At 34.7% G+C, this 18,790-nt stretch overlaps 2 protein-coding genes across 3 annotated transcripts; both read right to left on the reverse strand.

Annotated features, from left to right (window-relative positions):
• Positions 1–46: 46 nt before the first annotated feature.
• LOC145608353 (uncharacterized) lies at positions 47–12,904 on the reverse strand. Of its 2 annotated transcripts, none has more exons than XM_081663968.1 (15): positions 12,692–12,904; positions 12,013–12,117; positions 11,443–11,511; positions 6,227–6,316; positions 6,049–6,132; positions 5,141–5,305; positions 4,095–4,210; positions 3,738–3,810; positions 3,087–3,140; positions 2,706–2,963; positions 1,683–1,889; positions 1,472–1,575; positions 968–1,112; positions 755–889; positions 47–613 (listed from the first exon to the last, which is right to left on the reverse strand). In XM_081663968.1, exons 1-15 carry the CDS (start codon positions 12,776–12,778, stop codon positions 437–439), a joined length of 1,869 nt encoding a protein of 622 aa, XP_081520094.1. In that variant the 5' UTR covers positions 12,779–12,904; the 3' UTR covers positions 47–436. The 2 variants fall into 2 exon arrangements, with proteins under 2 accessions (XP_081520094.1, XP_081520093.1); XM_081663967.1 differs by having other exon boundaries at positions 4,095–4,282; positions 12,692–12,897.
• Positions 12,905–13,553: 649 nt separating this feature from the next.
• Positions 13,554–18,747, reverse strand: LOC145608659 (adenylosuccinate synthetase 2, chloroplastic-like). The gene is made up of 4 exons (XM_081664268.1): positions 18,331–18,747; positions 16,100–16,792; positions 14,487–14,798; positions 13,554–13,997 (listed from the first exon to the last, which is right to left on the reverse strand). The coding sequence occupies exons 1-4, from the start codon at positions 18,655–18,657 to the stop codon at positions 13,827–13,829; spliced, it is 1,503 nt and encodes a 500-aa protein (XP_081520394.1). The 5' UTR covers positions 18,658–18,747; the 3' UTR covers positions 13,554–13,826.
• Positions 18,748–18,790: the final 43 nt, after the last annotated feature.

An 18,790-nucleotide genomic window follows, 5' to 3' on the forward strand; every position in this document is an offset into this window, starting at 1 on the left:
GATCTGCAAAATCTAAGAATGGACAAATTTGTGATAACTTCCAAGATTCAAATGACAGAACACAGAAACTGATGAAATTTCCAGATATGAAGTCTGTTTCAAATGCAAATTGTAACATGAAAAGCTCAATAACAGTCAGCGTGAGATTCGAAGGTCTCCAAAACCGAGCTGTTAACATGTGCTAATGAAGGGTATAGAACTGTTTTAAAGGCAACTTTCTGCTTCCCTAAACTATAAAGTCTAGAACACTATATTTGTGTTTTCCCTTTATACAGCAATAGAAAAGCTAAACAGATCCTACAGGTTTGTAAAATGCATGTCTGTTATTCTCTTCAATCTTCACTCTTGTATCAATGCTATTCCTGTCCCCAATTATCCTTTCAAGGAGCAAACAATATTGCCCAAGCAGTAAAAAATTTCAAGTTTTATATGGGTTTTACTCATTTCCATACTCTGAAGCACTCAGATACTCACCATGCTCCTCAAAATATTCAATCAAACGCTTCAAAAATTGGTCACTACTCACAGTTTCAGTGTCACAAATCACACAACATTGCCTCCTCGCCCGAGTCACTGCCACATTCATTCTTCTACGGTCGCACAGAAAGCCAACCTGTACAATTAACATGAAATTTTCAAGTAACTGCAAAGTCAATTTAACCCATTTGAAAAAAATATACAAAACCCTTTTAGTCAATAATCATATTCCTTTTGGTAATAAAACATTATAGTAATTGCAAAAAAAGAGTATTACCTCTTTCTTTGAGTTTGATCTAACCATTGAAATGATTATAGCTTCTTTCTCTCGGCCTTGGAAACCATCAACTGTTGATATTTCCATATCCTTTAACTTAGTGTCGTTACTTTTTAACATCCTCAATGCCACAACCTATCACAAGAATATTGTGTATTAGTACTGGTAACTTCATGAGATTATTATGCATTAAGAAGCTACTTATTGTCATACCTGTGCACGGTAAGGTGTAATTATTCCAATATCAGAAGCCTGAACCCCACTATCAATGAGTCTTTTGGCATGAGCTATTGCAACCTCAGCTTCACCATCATTTAGGGTGCTGTCTTCTTCATCTTTTTTTTCTTCCATGTCGCAACTGAAAAGTATAAGACAAATTACATGAAGAACTGAAAGAAACTACTCAACTAGCATGACAAAACTCCAGCTATTTCATTCAAGATATAAATTGTTGTACAGCACAATGATAGGTGCAGGAATATAATAGAAGAGTGACTGCGAAGATTTTATAGTCCTTTTAATTGAGTACTAGTACGTAATATTCCTGTATCTATTAATTCTAGTCAAATATGCATAATTAACCACATGATAGATGTCTTCAAAAAAAAAAAAAAAAAACCACATGATAGATCACTACTCTATACATCACTATTCGACAAATGTCACATAACTATGGCACAAGGAAAATTTCTGCACAAATGCAAACAAAATCTATACCCTGCTGTGTCAATGAGCAGAATAGTGGCTTCAGTTGTAGTGGTTTTCTTCACACCTTCCAAATCATAAAGCATATGTGCAGCAACACATGAGTGGGCTTCTATCTGCAATAATGAATATCAAACATCAAGCAAATCTAATTCTTGTTTTCTACCGTATGGCTATAGTTTAAATTATTTGCTAAACAATCTCGTGTAGAGTACATAAGCACCTTGCTGTCGTACAGCTCTTTAGATGACCAATCCATAATAAGTTTGTGCATGCGATATTGAACAGTGAGCATTGACATAATATCATCCCCATACAAGTCTGCAAGACGTTCAAATAAGGTTCTCCCTAGGCCTTTCTTTTCAGCTTCAACACTCTGGATAGTGGGTGGAAGCTGAAGATGATCTCCGGCAAGAATACATCTTGAACCCTGAAATGGAATAATAACTTCAAGAGTTTCTCAGCTAAAAACTCTCCCACTTCAAAGCATTGGAAAAAAAATAAAGATATATATAACAAGTGTGAAATATTGATACATTTTCCAGGTACTAAACCATTTTGACATTAGTGTTTTTTTTTTTTAAAACCTCCTTTGATGATTAACAAGGCAAAAGACATTATCAATATTTAGTAAATTGTTTACATGGCTAAATCTGTTACATTCAAGTGTTGACAATCTTTTTTCCACCTCCGTCCCACTTAAAGTTTGTGATAACTAACTTTGGGATTGCCAAAAAGTATCCAAAGTTTTATCTGAAATTAAGAAGTGTGCACCTTCAATGAGGTGATTTGGATTCAACAGGGGCAAAGGTGCAAAAAAAATTGTGTACCGGTCACATAGGAATATTTAATATCATTTCAAATAGTGATAGAAAACTTCATTTTGGGAAAAGATAAGAGTATAATAGCCAGCAAACCGCAGGCACCAAATCCCCCAATTTGTTGTCATTTCTGCATAGGTGCTCACTATTAAGACTCAAGAGCAAAAGTAGCATGTTATATCATAATACCCTTGATTTTAATTTGGCAAGCGGAAAGACAAAAGATTACATAGTATAAAAGGAGACTTTTTTTTTCCATGTCAAACCCCCTTTTTATGTTTAAGTAGGGCGTGAAAGATGTTCATCTTTTAGTTAATATCAGCAAGAGTCTTTTTTCAAGAAGCAGGAACATGTACCAGCAGCAAAGGATTCTAAACCAAATATCTAAAGCTCATATGAACAGTATCACTGCCTTCAAGAGTTACCTTCAAAAGAGCTATCCAGCATGCAACTTCAAGTGCTTGTGCAGCTTCATCAATAATAACCAGGTCAAAAGTAGATCTATCCAGTTTTTTAGTCAATGCTCCAGTTAAAGTCGTCAATATGACATCTGCATTTTTCAAAACATCAGTCACAGCTAGCTGTTGTCGTTTGCGTTCTTCCTTAGAAAGAGTACGTAGCTCTTTCATAATTTCCCTCTTGGTATTTTTGTCTTTAGCCTTCAGCAGCTTTGTATTTAGTGCCTATATACATCTGGTCCATTAGCAGAAAAAAAATTGACAAGCCCATATAAATGAAGAATATTCACATTTAGAATAAGGTACTCGAATTTCAACAAGAGATCCAAACAATTTTCCAAAGTTTACCTTTATTTCTTTGCGAATGTCTTTTGCTAGAGAATTGTTGTCGCCCCGAAGCACCTACATATATGCAAGTAACCTCTGAGGCAAAGGTGGAGGAAGGAAATGAAAAGTGTCATAGTTGCTTAAAATGCATACTAATATTGTCACAATGTAGAATTGTAGATGTTTCAACCAAAAGAAAGTAAGACATCAATGTGAGTTAAGTTACAAACAGAGGGAGTATATTTCAAAACTCGATTCAGCACAAAATTTGATTGACGTTTATTTACATTTTTTATTATTAAAAGGAGGGGTTCAAAGATCTAAATTTAAGTTGATATTAGAAAGGAAAAGGTGCTGGAAATGCAGGAGGGCAAGTGCAAGCCCTTTTCTTCAGGATAGTTGACATCAGAGTAGGTGAAATGTGATTTTCACTACTATATTGCAGTTACTACAGCACTATAAGATTTTTATCACTATGAAATGGTGCTAGAATGAGATCTCTAGCCTGACATTGTTCATTAATTATTATCAGCAGGAAATTTATAGGTGCCCATCAATCTTATTGCAAAATATGATAGAAAAAGACAAATAGAAAGAACTTCATTTTCTTAACATTGGATAACATTAAATATAATCAATGAATAAGGGAAGTAGTAGCACATCATGACCCACCTGTGCATCTAAGGCACTATCTAATACTTGAGGCAGCAAACGTGCAGGATGACCCACTCTCACAAGCTTGACCCTAAAGAAATTAAATCAATGGAAATAACAATATGTTATACAGAAGATAAAACACAAATCCAAACAAAATCTGAAGACTATAATCTGTAATTTATGAAGAATGCTAAATTAACTCCTTGTTGGCATGCAATGAAAGCAGAAGTATGATTATCAAACTTGATCACATTATCACCTAACAAAATTTCTTCACACTTTGCTACTCATCTAGTCTACTCCTTCCTAATGTCATACACATAAGCATCAATCCATTTTCAATGAAGTCATCCTGCTAGAATTTAAAATTACCTGTGAGGAACAAGACGTTCAACTATATTGTCCACGGCAATATTTGATGCAGCACATGCAAGTATTTTTGATCCACGTTTTACTTCCTGTAAGATAATTTCTACAACGGTTGTGGTCTTCCCAGTACCAGGAGGTCCATGCAGCAAAAACACATTGTTGGATGACATGGCTTTAGAAATTGCAGCTTTCTTTACAGAAAAAGACAGCCAGTTCCAGTTTAGTTCGAATTGATAAAATCAACAGAAATAGAATATAGGTAGCAAGATGAATATGATAATCCCCACCCAAAAAAAAAAAAAAAAAAAAAAAAAAAGAAGAATATGAAAAATCCTGTAGTTCTAATTTCTATGGTTTTCTTCCAAAGTTGGTATTAATATTCAACTCAAAAGAAAGGCAGGAAAATAGAACTGAAAGTAGTAAGTTTAAGTATACAGATCTAACAAAGAACCTTCAGAATCCTTATATCACATCGGGGGAGCAAAGTACGAATTATACGCTATGGTTACAGAATTCCAATGCAAGTCAGATGAGGAGATACAATCCCAATTAAAAAAAAAAAGGAGCAGAAAACATGCATATAATGATTTTAACATTAGGTGGAATAGAGGGGGGAGGAAAGAACAGAAGGGTGAGAGCCATGTTTATGAAGGTCGAAAAGAATATGGTTCCTTAGGAAAAAAATACATCATTGTTTTATTTAATATCCTTCCCGATAATTTCAACATATAAACTGGTTTTAGGATTGGTTTTATGTTATCTATTACATTAAGAAATAATCACATGATATTAAGATTTTAGGTAAAATGAAGTTTGCCCAAGATAATTTCTTGCCAAAGAAATTTGCATCCACGGAAGCAACTGGGGGGGGGGGGGGGGGGGGGGGGATGAGGGAGGAATAAAGAATCATTAAAGAATCTATAATGTAACTTGTATCATATAGGAAGCATTGCAAGACTATAAGCATACTGAAACACTATACAGGAGCAGACAGTACTCTCAAGTAAAGACTGCCACCAAATGAATGAAAAAAGTACGGTAATAATTACCTGAGAATGATCAAGATTCTTGTTGAATGGAGAGAAATCAAAATCTTTCTTTGACCTAGCAGGGGGGTTCTCTCCAAATAGTACAGGAACTAGGTCAGAAGAAGGACCTTTCTGCACACCTTTACTCAGCTCTACCAGGGTATCCTTCATCCTACGATACGTCACCTAGCAACCAATGCAACTTTAGATAGAAGACCTACCAGGGTGACACTGATTGTTCCAATTTAACTTTAGATAGAAGACCTAATGCAACCAATTCAATGCGATTGAAATTATCTAATTGCTTAATACACACTTATTCCATTGACTAAAGGAATTTGAGCAGAAGTCCATTGTTTTACGGTAAAGACTACTTATTTGAAACTATGTGAATGTATTCACATACCCAAGACATCTATTCGAGGCCTCCATACCAAGAAGCAACTTGTTACCTAAATATATTTTCTAATAATATAAAATAGAATATAATTAACAAACTCCCATAAAATAATAATTAGAGATATGAGTAAATGATGTATTGCATTCAGATAGTACTACAGAAAAACAGAGGTGTGGACCGGATGCATTAAATAAGTAAATCCCATTTATCCCATGAGAAGGCAGAAACTAATTAACAGTGAACTTGAAGGTCACAGGAGAGTTCACCCCCCCCCCCCCCCAAAAGAAAAAAAAAAAAAAACACTACTCTCCAATCTGCCTTCTGGACTCATGCACTTGGCTAAGACAGAGGAGCCGGTGTAGTGTTGTGAATCACATGGTATTCTACAGGAGAACTCTTGATGCTTGTTCTCTTTGATTCAAACATGGAGTAATAAAGAGGCTAACCTAAATGGTCAAATTTGTGATCAAATTATAGACGCATGCAAACCATAAAGAATTTGCACAGCAATTCTTATAAGAAAACCTACCTCATTTGCCACTTTCTCAAGTCGTAATGAAGTATTCAGGCCATCCTCTGGAATATCATCAAATGCAACAGTGATAGATGATTCCTAGTCATTAAAATAAGCAAATTTGACTTCAGATCTGTACAATATAATTCTCAGACTCACTAAAGCCACATATAGATACTTTATGGACATTTACCTTCAAACGATAAACTACCCCCTGTCCTAGGGAAGGAGACCCGGCATCAGCCTTGTTCAGCTTTAAAACCACAACATCATGAGTCCCAAACTGCATCATAAAAGCAATACTGAGTATTATAGGCTCAGAATGAAATGGAAACAGGTACAAAAGTAAAGTAGTTGAGAAGCAAGAAGATAGCAGGAGTAGAATATGTGAGACTGAACAATTCTAATTTCGGTCTTTTTTCTTTTTTTTTTTTTTTTAGGAGGGAGGGGGGTATTTTTGTCACATGCTCACATCATATGACATCCATTTTTCTTGAGAGTTACTTCATTTTCCTTCTTCTGTGGAAAACCAAGGCCTTGTTTGGTAGTTAGCTTATTGGGGCTATATTAGCTTATTTGACCAACTTTAGCTGATTGACTAGTCAAATAAGTTAATACAAGTGTTTGGTAGTAAGCTTATTGAATAAGCTTATTTACCTCAATAAGTTGTTTTCCAAAACGTTGGGTTACCCAACGTTTTCAAAGAGCTGATTTGCTTTGGGGAAATTAAATTATAATTTTACCCTCTTGTAAACCCTATGACATACAATGAAGCAAAGCCAAATTAGTATTCTCACTTCTTCTCTGAGCCGTCCACCACTCCATAGCAGATCTGCTTCTCAACTTATCAAGGTTAGTTTTATCAATTTCTTTTCCTTAACTTGTATTTTTTCTTCCTTAATTTCTTTGTTTTGATTATTGTTTTTCAGTTTATTTTATTATATTTGTCATGCATTTTTTTTGTTAAAAGAAATTATCTATTTTAATCCAAATTTTAGCAATCCTTATCTCCTCCCCAAAAATTATCTCATGTTAACAAAAATTCGAAATCCTTGTTAGTTATTACACAGAATAATTCTTTTTTTTTTTTTTTAATTTTTAATTAAACTATATATGTGCCTTATTAACTGTTTTGGCTTTTAATTATGTGATTTTTTTTCTTTTGAATTATATATACGTTTATTTTTTTTTAATCTGAATTATATATGCATTATTGAAAAAAAAAATTATACATCGGAATTTTATTAATTATTTGATTTTTTTTTTTGGTCAGATATATCATGTATTGAAGACTACTGACATAGTTTATCTATTGGGCCAATTAAGGTTCGTTCCTATACTCTAGCATAGATAATTTAGTGGGATTATTTATATTGTTGCTAAAATTTGTAAGTTATGTGATTTGATTTGATTTACTTTCAGTTTAGATCAAGAATGTTTATCACAATTAATGTGCTTTTTATTGATTGTGAAAGTAGGGAAATAAAAATTGGATCATTGTCGTGTTAAGGTTCGAATGTAGTTTATGATGAGATTAGAACATGTTTCTGTATTCAAGTGGGAAATTGCATTCAACTTTTTTAATTGCTTTACTTTGGTAGAATAATTTATGTATTTCATATTTTATAGTTTGTCTATGTTTTATCATCTTTGAAATTGATGTAGAAATCAATTGAATGAAAATTTTGCCGTCTTATAATGAATAGATGGCACCCAACAACAAAAGAGTCAATGATGAAACAGAAGGTGGGGTGAATCGGGCTAATTGGTCTAAAGAAACTTTACATGTGTTCTGCGATTTGTGTATCAAATTTGCGGAGAGGAGTAAGGGTAAGCGTGGTTCCACAACCTCACAACGAATGCCATGGAAGGTGTTAGAGGTAGAGTTTCAAAAAAAAAGACTAACTTAGTGTATGAAAAGAACAAACTAAAAAACAAGTGGGATCACATGAGGAGTAGATGGAGCCTTTGGAAAGCTTTGAAAGGAAAAGAAACCAGATTGGGATGGGATCATGAAAAAGGGACTATAAGTGCTAGTGAGGAGTGGTGGAAAAACAAGATTGAGGTTAGTAGCTTACATCCCTTCACCTATTTATTATTCTGCCAATGTTAGGAAAACAATCCTTTTACCAATTTTTTATTCTGCCAATGTTAGGAAAACAATTTTGATTTTTTTTTTTTTCCATAGGAAAATGCCCATTATAAGGCATTTCAAGATGAAGGGATTGATCCAGATTTGGAGTTAAAGATGGACCAACTGTTTGGAGTTTCAGTTGCTCAAGGGGTGCATAGGTTTACTCCGGTTCAAATTGAAAAAGAAGATGTTTACACTCCTTCCCCTCCGAGTGTTAATGTTGGTGATGTACCATATCAATATGATGATGAGATGAGTGAGAATGATGCATTTAACAACATCCAATCTAGGAGGGAATGGCAAGAAGTTTGGAATGATAATGCCTCCATTCCATCTCCTTCTCCTACTTCTCATTCTCCTACTCCACCATGTGATGAGTACACTAGGAGAGGAAGTAAAAGGGTGCTTGAATGTAATGATGTTTCAGAGAGCTCTAAAAGTTGTAACACTGAAACATAAAAAAAAAAAAAAAAAAAAAAAAAAAAAAAAAAAAAAAGGGCTCTGGAATGTTACTTGAGAAATTAGATGCCATGGTGAAGATAGTTACGGAGAGAAACATGAAGGACATGGAATTAATGAACCTTGAATCTCAAAAACTTACTCTTCTTCTTCTTCACTAGCCGATTCTTTGGCCAAGTTAGTATCGTTGCCCGGTTTAATACCCGGTAGTCAAGAGTTTTGCTTTGCTTGCACCTTAATTGAGGATCCCCAAAAAAGGATAATTCTTGATGGTATGCCGGATGATCACTCGAGATACCAATGGTTAAAATACTTATATGACAAGAGTGAAAAGAAAGAGTGATCATCATGGAACATAGCTAGGTAGTAAGTATTAGCCTTTTGTTATCGAAATGTAGGATATTAGTATTAACTAGGTAGTTTGATTTTCTACTTTTGTTATCGGAATGTAAGTTTAAGTACAAGATACTACGTACATGGAAAATAGCATATGTATGTATGTGATTGTCTCATGATTTTTTGGATAGTAGTTCATGAGCTTGGTTTTTTTTTTTTTTTTTTTTTTTTGTATGAATTATGCTCATTTTAGATGGTACATGGAAAATAGCATATGTATGTGTTAGTTATTTATGTGTTCAGATTTTGTTGTATTTATCACAAATATATTTCTTGGTTGTTTATAGGTATGGACTTGCATGTTAAACGTAATGCAATACGTAAGAGGCGTAGAAATAATTTGTTTTGGGACTCGGTGGCTTGTGCATTGGGTAATATTTCTCTTTATTATGTAAAATACATACATAAGGAGCCATGCTTCACTTCTTATATGACCGGAGAAAGATGGATTCATGAAATATTAAATGGACATGAAAAACGTTGTTTTAACATGTTTAGAATGACTAAGAATACTTTTCGGCAATTAGCCTTTGATTTGGAAAATAAGAGAAGTTGGGTATATTTCTATATGTCCTTAGTATAGGAGCATCAAATCGAGAAGCTCAAGAACGATTCCAACATTCCGGAGAAACCATAAGTAGAGTTTTTAAAGAAGTTTTAGATGCAACACAAGGTTTGTCAAGGGATATTTTAAGACCGAGAGAACCCGAATTCAAGGAGATTCCCAACCAAATTGCTAATGATACGCGATATATGCCATACTTTAAGGTAACAATTTTTTTAGATATTGTTGTTCTTATCTCATATCAATGAAATTTACAATTTATACTAATTTAGTACTTATGTTGGTCACATTAGGATTGCATTGGAGCTATTAATGGTACTCATATAGATGTAATTGTTTCCGAGGAAGACCAATTGCGATACCGAGGAAGGAAAGGGACACCTACCCTTAATGTATTAGCAGCTTGTGACTTTGATTTACTTTTTACGTATGTACTAACTGGTTGGGAGGGATCCGCTCATGATTCTAGAATTTTCCTAGATACAATAAGTAATCCGAGCTTAAATTTTCCAAAGCCTCCTCCAAGTAATTATTATCAGTAGTAAGAATTAAATTTTATTCATTATATATATATATATATATTAGTTTAGTTTACTAACATGAAATTATTAGCATAATACTCATTGCATACCATTTTGTTTAGGTAACTATTACTTGGCATACAAAGGCTATCTTGAAAGAGAAGGGTACTTGACACCTTACCATAAGACAAGGTATCATCAATCTGAATTTCGTGGTTCAAATCCAAGAGGGGCTCGAGAAATATTTAATCAAGCTCATTCATCTTTGAGAAGTTGTATTGAAAGGGCATTTGACATTTTAAAGGCTTGGTGGAAAATATTAGCTAAATTGCCAAGATATACACCACAAGATCAAAACAAAATAATTTGTGCTTCGTGTGCCTTGCATAACTACATTAGATTAAGCAAAATCCCTGACCCAGCATTTGTGATCATTGATAAAGATCCAAACTTCATTCCTCCTGAAGGCTTAGTGGATGGTGATTGTCATTCCATGCAAGAGGCTAGGCGTTTGAGTACTAACGAGATGACAAAAATTTGAAATGAAATTACTGCTAGTTTGATGGCAAATAGGCAATCCAGAAGATGACGGAGTATTTCATAGACATAGATTTTTTTTAATTTAATAGACATTCTCATTTTCCAATATCAAAAGGTTGTTTGCATTGTAACATTACAAAGTTCAGCTTGTAATATTTTTTTTCGATTTCATTGATGTTGTGCATTCACTATTGTTAATATAAAATTATTCTTGCAATGTTCATATAAAAAATGATCTTCTTTCAAAAAAAAAAAAATATATATATATAAAAAATGATCTCACAACTTCATAAAATGAATTATGTACAAAAATTATCTCATAATATCATTAATAAAATTATATGCCCAATTATATCTACCATGTAAATTTGCCAACAATAAATACATATATCATTTATGAAATAACTACTTCTTCAAAGTTAAATATGCTAATGTCCTTATTGGTCATTTTGCAAACTCAAACAGCTTTAAGTAATCAGCTATTTACCAAACACTTTTATACAATCAGCTAACACAATAAGCTAGTCAAATCAGTTAATAAAATCAGCTAGTCAAAATCAGCTAACTTAATCAGCTTCAGCTTTCAGCTTTCTCCCAAACAAGGCCCAAGTATTTTGCTACTTATAATAGATAATTTTTTAACAAGAACACTTTCGGCAAGAGGGAGTCAATACATGATTGTAAATGCTAAACGCAGAATAAGTATAATAGTCTTTTCTCATAGACTGTCAATATGCCACAGACATGTAATACTCAAGCACTTGTCATACATAAACCAAAGGTATAACACTCACCTTGTGAGGGGGAAGAACTTCTCCTTTTGTGGATTGAAATTCAAGAAGACTCTTTCCCATCAATCCTGCCTGTCATGGAAGAAGAAACACCAATTTGGCAACAAAATCCATCAGAATGCAAGAAAATTAAATAGATGAATCATGGAAAATTAATAAATCACTGTTTTAACAAGTTCTCAAACGACAGGCACAATTGTTGCAATTTTGGGAGGAATGCATAAGAAATTATAATAATCAATCTCTTCAGCAATTTTAATCATCTTTTACAAAGGAATGGGTATAAGGGGATTAGATGTATATAGCCTAGCTTAAAGTGATTGTCTTTAATAGAACCTTCAATGCAAATACATTCGACTGACCTACTCCACAATGATACGAATCAAAAGAGCAATTTAACAGAACATTTATATTAGTCCTTTTCTTTACTAGAATTATGATTCCAAAGAAATTATCCTCCCTCCCCTTTCGCACATCTGTTTTCAGTAAACTTGAGAAATAAGAAGTTTAAAACATCAAAGCAACTAGTGTATGGGACTTTAAATTAAAACTAAAGATAAAAAGAGGGATTACCTGAACATCAACACACTTCAGGTTAAGAATAATAGAACCATTTTTTTGAGCTGTTTCGACGCTCCTGGTCGAACTAGTTGTGATAGAAGCAGATATCTCAGCCTCCTAAACATAAGCATATTTTAATCACAAGTTTAAATCACACTTTAACTATCACAGCTGATTAAATTTTCCATGAACAATGAAATCAATCACACAATATTTGAAGAAGGAAATGAAATATGAGCACTTTAAACCATTTGCCATAGATTGCAAAATCAATAGAATCACGAAAAGAAACAATGTGATATGTAGTTGTTGAATTATTCAACTTCCCAACAACGATCAATTTTGATGAATACTAGAAAAATTATTCACAAAACCCACATTACAAACCACCAAAAAGCATCCTAATTTCACAATCAAAATTAATCCCACAATTTGAATTCACAAGCAATTTTAATTTAAGATTCTCTAGAATAAACAAAAGAACAGGAAACCAAAAAAAAAAAAAGATACTCGTAACTTTATTTATGGTGATATACTCAATTTCCCAATAACAACCTTAATTTAAAATTGGAGAAATACCCATTAAATTCAATTCAAAAATAGATAACACCCACAAATGTTCATTAAACAAACAACAAAAATTAAATTAAGAAACAATCAAATGATGAACAGGGGAAGAGAAAGAAATGACCTTTTCGATGTCGATTAAAGGAGCCATGATGGATACAAATTGTTCACGAGACATGGGAGAAGAATTCTTGGTTTTTCCTCCATTCATGGCTGCAATCTTTGGGGTTTTGGAGGAGAGAGAATCAGTTGCAGTGCGCCAGAAATGGTTTATACTGAGCACTGAGTCCTGGTTCTCTGGCTGGTGGTATGGCACTACTTTTACTTTTTAAAGTCCGGCAACCTGCTCAGTTTTATCTCCTTGATTAGACGATGATTTTTTACAGTAATTGCTCCTACTTTACACTATTGGTGTTGGGGTTTTGTTAATCACTATCAAAATCGAGTTTTAGTCCATAAAGTCATTACCAAATCGGGTTTTAGATTGGGCCTTTTTAGAGTAGGTTCGCACTTTAGCTTGAGAATTCATTTTTGTGATATTCAAATCCGCACTTTTTAAAGGTCATATCATTGATGATAAATTTTATTTTATAGTTATTTTTTGCATGATAACTTCGTGCAATAATGAGACAATAGTGAGTTTTCGTTGTCAATCATTCCCAAAAATACATGGCATTAATCGGAGTTCATTTAGTATCAATGTAATTTTCAGTTTTTTGGGGATTTTTTTTTTCAAATCATATGACATACGAAGTATGTCATAAACAAATCAATAATTAGTCAAACTTATTAAAATCATGATAAATTTGATAACTAACAATAGAAAAGTGGAAACACTTTATTCTTGTTTCTTGTTTTTAGTTTAATAAAAAATTAACAAAAAAACAAAAAAAAATGCCAAACAAGCCCGTTAAAGGGGGAAAAAAAATCTTTTGTTGTTGTACATTGCCCTGTTATGGTAAAGAATGGAAAGGAAGATCATTAGATCATACAAACATAACTCAGAATATATGGAAATCGTAATACCTAGAGAGAAAACTACAAAAATATTTGGCAGCTAAAATCACTGCAGCATCAGTTTTGTATCAGATTATGGGTATACAGTATGCTGCAGATAAATGCATGTCAACAAATAATGGATTTGATTGCTTGCAGCCATCTCTCAGAACTTAAAGGGTCTAACTGAGTCAAACTGTCTCCTCCTCCTACCCCTCCCACAGGATAAAAGACAGTTGAACATCCGATCTTATCTAAACACACTACTTGTAAATGAGAGCATCCCGACCTGGACCGACACCAATGTAATGGACTGGCACGCCAACTATCTCTTCTATCCGCTCAACATATCGACGGGCCGCCAGTGGAAGGTCATTGTAGTTTCTAACTGATGATATATCAGTCTTCCACCCGGGTAGAACCTCGTATTCCACCTGAACAAATGGCAAATTACACAACGTAAGGAATTATAATGATATCCTAATATACCATCAGCTATGCAACAAAAGATGATATGATCAAACATAAGTAGAAGGGACAAACATACGGAGTAACAAATAAATTTTCCAAAACTTTTGTTTAGAAGGGACAAACATACATAGTAACAAAGACATTTTCCAAAACTTTTGTTTCGTAGTGCTAAAAGAAATTCAAGACGGGAGTTTGAAATGGGGGTAGCTAGTAAGCCTTAACGTCATCCAACAGCTACAAGGAGTGACTATTAAGAAGTGGTATTCAGGTGACCCGTGTTATAAAAGATGCTGCTCCCTTGCCAAACATGATTTTTTTTTTTTTAACTCAAAATCTTCCACCATAAATTTTTATGGACTATCAAGCTACATGTAATATAGTTATACTGCAGGACAACCATTCAACTAAGCACAATTCTACAACTTAACAGCTGTTCAAGAAAATCCACTCACCTTCAACCGTTCAAGGATACGGAGATCACCGGGGAAAGATTTGATCGGAGTATCATCAACATCCTTGTATGCAACACCCAATTGGATCTCGGGAAGATCAGATAGAACATCCAGTTTTGTCAGGTTCAGAGAAGAGAAGCCATTAATATCGCAACTAAATTTTAATGCAACCAAATCAAGCCAACCACAACGACGAGGGCGACCGGTAGTTGTCCCGAATTCCTGACCAGCAAACCTCAGCAGATCCCCACCCTGGCCCAATATCTCTGTAGGGAAGGGACCAGAGCCAACACGTGTGGTGTATGCTTTTACCTGAAATCAAAACTGTTATTACAAACCTCTGCAGGTAAATAAGCAGGTTGAAACTGCTGATACAAAAGAAATAACAGGGCAAGTAAGAAGAAAGCAATCAATGATTAACAAATTAAACCTCTGCGTTGGGACTGGGGAGAGAGGTGTGTGTGTGGGTTTCTTTCAGTGTGCATATTATTTAGCTGAATTTGACTAGTCTAAACTTATCAAATTTTATTTTTCCTAAACATGTTAAGAGTTTTTTGGAATAAATTTGGTTATAACTTATCTTAATTTACTGGAATTTCTTTTGAATAAACTTATCTGAGCTTAAAGGATTGTATTTTACCTAAATTTAATTATATATAAATCTGATACTGAGTATTATCTTACCTGAAGCCAACATGAATCGAACTAAATCAATCAATCTTTTGCCACACGTCTCAACATCAGCAAAGTTGACCTCAGCAGTAATTACAAAATTCCCGTATAGAGAATTACTAAACTTCTTGCCCACTCACTCCACCGGTCCACCCCCTTAGCCTCAAACACCCTCACCCCCTTTCCCCTTTTCCTATAATGTCCTTCTCTAAACATCTCTCTTTTCACCTCCATTACCTATCATCTCTTCTTGCAGACCTTTGCTTCCGATTGGGATACTCTGCATCTGTGAGCCTATCAAAAAGTATGTGGGCGCTAAGAGAAATCTATTACCTTGAATCTCTTCCCAAACACCCAACTATCTTGTAGCTCTGCAAGCTAGCTGAAGGTAGATACATCCCAGTTACAGTCTAAAATTGGGGTAGCATCCCCAAAGGCATATGATACATCAGCTTTTTAGCTGGATTAAGTTTGAAATCTAACCTCGTCAACCCCCTCCCCCATCACCACCCCGCCTCTTTTGCTCCTCACCACATTTACCACTAACAAACATACCTACTCCCTTCCAGTATTATATATAATATCATCAGAAAAGGGGGGGGGGGGGGGGGGGGGGGGGGGTTGTGTGGTGGTGCAGAAGCTTTGCACTTCTGCAGGTTCCAGAGAGAATCTGGAGGAAAGGTGGTTTCCATGAAGAGAAAAGTGGTTGACAAGTGGATGAAAGTGTGCTGGAAGAAAGGAAAAAATTGGCAATGAAAGGTGGATAAGAGGAGGGCAGGATTAGAGCAGCACACTCCAAATAGCTTTCACCCATGAAAAATTTTGTTGACATGTTTCTCTCCTATGTGTGTGCCAATAATTGTGCATGTATATAAAATTACAAAGGATAAAAGAATATGAAAGAACAAAACTATAATACTACAATGACAAATATAACTTACTACTCCAATAAGATCACCAACGGCTCGGGGAGCAATACCAAGACCAGTACAAATCCCACCAGCTGATGGGCTAGAGGAAGTTACAAAAGGATAGGTTCCAAAGTCAATGTCCAACATAGTAGCCTGACCACCTTCAACCAGAACCTTCTTTTTCTGTGAGATTGATTCATTCATGACCAAAACAGTATCAGCAATGAAAGGCTCCAATCTCTCAGCATACCTTTTGTACTTTTCTACTTCTTTCTTCAACATTTCTGGTTCATATTTAAAATCTTTAAATCTGGCTGCTGCATCCAACAGTAAGATTTCAAGCTTTTGAGGAAATGTATCCATGTGCCTAAGGTCACCTACTCGTATGCCATTCCTTATCACCTTGCTTGAATAAGCAGGCCCAATGCCTCTCTTTGTTGTGCCAATGAAGGATTTAGCTAGCTCAGCTTCTCGAAGACCATCCACTTCTTGATGGAAGTCAAACAACAAGTGAGCACGATCAGAAACTAATATACGTCCATTGCAAGATACTCCATTTGACTCAAGACCATCAATTTCACCAAAAAGTCCAGGCAGATGCACCACGACACCATTTCCAATAACACATAAAGTTTCCTCATTAAGAATACCAGAAGGAACTAAATGAAGAGCAAACTTTTTCCCTTCTGAATTGTAGATGGTATGCCCAGCATTAGCTCCACCCTGACAACAAATAAACAGAAGAAACATGTTTTAAAACGTCAGCATGTTAAACCTGAAGACATCTCATCAAGTGGCTGCCAAAAAAATCAATGAGATCTATACTAATATCCAACGCAATATTTCAAAAACATAAAACAAAAAAAAGATAGAAATCCAAAACAGAAGAATACTGGGATAAGAACAGAATATTAGGTTTAATTCAAACTTTTCAGAATAAACTTCAACAGCAATCCAACTATTTAAGTTGATGTTATATACTTTGTATATAAGCAACAAAAAAAAAAAAAAAAAAAAAAAACAAAACAAAAACAAAAACAAATGTAAAATAAGATACTATCAATTGGAAAGATGCAGCAGACTAAAGCAAGATACTATACTAAACAAAAGACTATAATAAATAAGTAATTAAGCATAGCGCACAGAAAACACATCACCCATAATTTATATTACTTTTCCTTGAAAGTGAAACTATATAGAGGAAACCTGAGTTAGGTAAGGAGCAAGCGTATGTGAAGTTGATGAATTTGGGCTTCATCTACTACAAGATGCACAACATAACGGAAGTACAAGAAATAACTGAGTATAAAATTATATGTAATTCAGGGGATTTTAAGAGAATATAATCAAGGATTTAAGTGATAATACTACCCATTGCACTATCGTAGAAGTAATTGGCATCGAAATTCATACGCCATAAGATAACGAGACTTGTCGAAAACTCTCATGCCTTGTTTGGATAGGAAACAAGGAAAGGAAGGGGAGGGATAGAAGAGGAAGGGAAGAAAGAAGAAAGGGAGGGGGAGGTGAGCTCCATTTTCCCTCCAAATCTCTCCAAATTTGGAGGGATTATGATTATTAAAGAGAGAGAAAATGGATCCCTCCCTCTCATTTCCCTTCCTGCCCCCAATCCTTTATCCAAACAAGAGAGTTTGTCCCCCTCCCTTTCTTTTCCTTCCATTTCCTTCTATCCAAACAAGGTATCAATGTTTTAATTTTGTCCCTAAAAAACTATTCATTCATAGTCACTAAAATAATTTATACACTACATCCATTGCCTTAGCTTTCATTCCTACCCACTTTCATTTTCATTAGACGATTAATTCGAAACGAATCGACAATGTGCTATGGAGTAAATCACAACAAATGAGAAGTGCAAACAATTCAACAAGCCCACACTAACTCCATCCAAATTCCTCCCCCACTAACCTCCCAATTTCAATGCATACTCATAGCATTTCGAATCCCACCACCTTCAAACACAACACTACTATCCAAACCGAAACCAAATTGAACTGAGCTAATCAAATGATTCATAATTGTCTATAACAATGTGAATCGAATCACCCAAATTAAAATAAAATTAAAAAAAAAAAAAATCAATTATTATTCAAATTTAAGCAATAATCATTCATTAAAAATGTGAATAATACAAAAAAAAAAAAAAAAAAAAAAAAAAACAATAACTTTCAGATAACATCATCACTCACTCAATCAGAAATAATAAAATAATATTTAAAAAAAAAAAAAAAAAAGTTAACCTGACAACGAGCAACGACATCAAAATGCTGGGCCAAAATATCAACAAGCTTGCCTTTACCCTCATCACCCCATTGACAACCCAAGACGCCAGAAACCTGACTCAACCCATCGATTCGACTCACTGCCTCACGAGTCGGCTCTGTTACGGCGGTTTTCAGGGAAGAGCACCGTACGACGACGGCGGCGGCGGCGGAGGAGGAAGACTTCCGGAAGGTTCCAGAAAGACGGGAAGGTCGAGAAAGAGAGGGTGTTTTGTAGAGGTTGTAGTGGGTTGACCCGGTGAATGAGACCGGGTTGTGGTCGAGTCGGAGGGCGGAAGTGTTCATTTTTTTGAGGAGAGAGAAACAAGGAAGTTTGGTGGGCTGGGGTGGGGAGTGAAGGGTTTTAGAAAGAGTTGGGAGGAATCAGGTAATAATAAATGTGGTGTGACGTGGAAATGTTTATATTTTTATTAGTAGT

Source organism: Chenopodium album, chromosome 23, assembly GCF_948465745.1.
Source record: "Chenopodium album chromosome 23, dcCheAlbu1.1, whole genome shotgun sequence".
Taxonomy (NCBI): domain Eukaryota; kingdom Viridiplantae; phylum Streptophyta; class Magnoliopsida; order Caryophyllales; family Amaranthaceae; genus Chenopodium; species Chenopodium album.

Bases quoted from the DNA above. Each gene is read 5' to 3' on its own strand.
- LOC145608659 (XM_081664268.1), bottom strand. From the start codon at position 18,657: ATGAACACTTCCGCCCTCCGACTCGACCACAACCCGGTCTCATTCACC. The intron at 16,793-18,330 runs GTTAACTTTTTT...ATTTGTTGTCAG, and splicing joins ATGTCGTTGCTCGTTGTCAG to GGTGGAGCTAATGCTGGGCA. The intron at 14,799-16,099 runs GTAAGTTATATT...TTTTGATTTCAG, and splicing joins TTGGTGATCTTATTGGAGTA to GTAAAAGCATACACCACACG.
- LOC145608353 (XM_081663967.1), bottom strand. From the start codon at position 12,778: ATGAATGGAGGAAAAACCAAGAATTCTTCTCCCATGTCTCGTGAACAA. The intron at 5,306-6,048 runs GTAGGTTTTCTT...ATTGGTTGCTAG, and splicing joins TTGAGAAAGTGGCAAATGAG to GTGACGTATCGTAGGATGAA. The intron at 1,890-2,705 runs GTAACTCTTGAA...ATTCCATTTCAG, and splicing joins GCTGGATAGCTCTTTTGAAG to GGTTCAAGATGTATTCTTGC.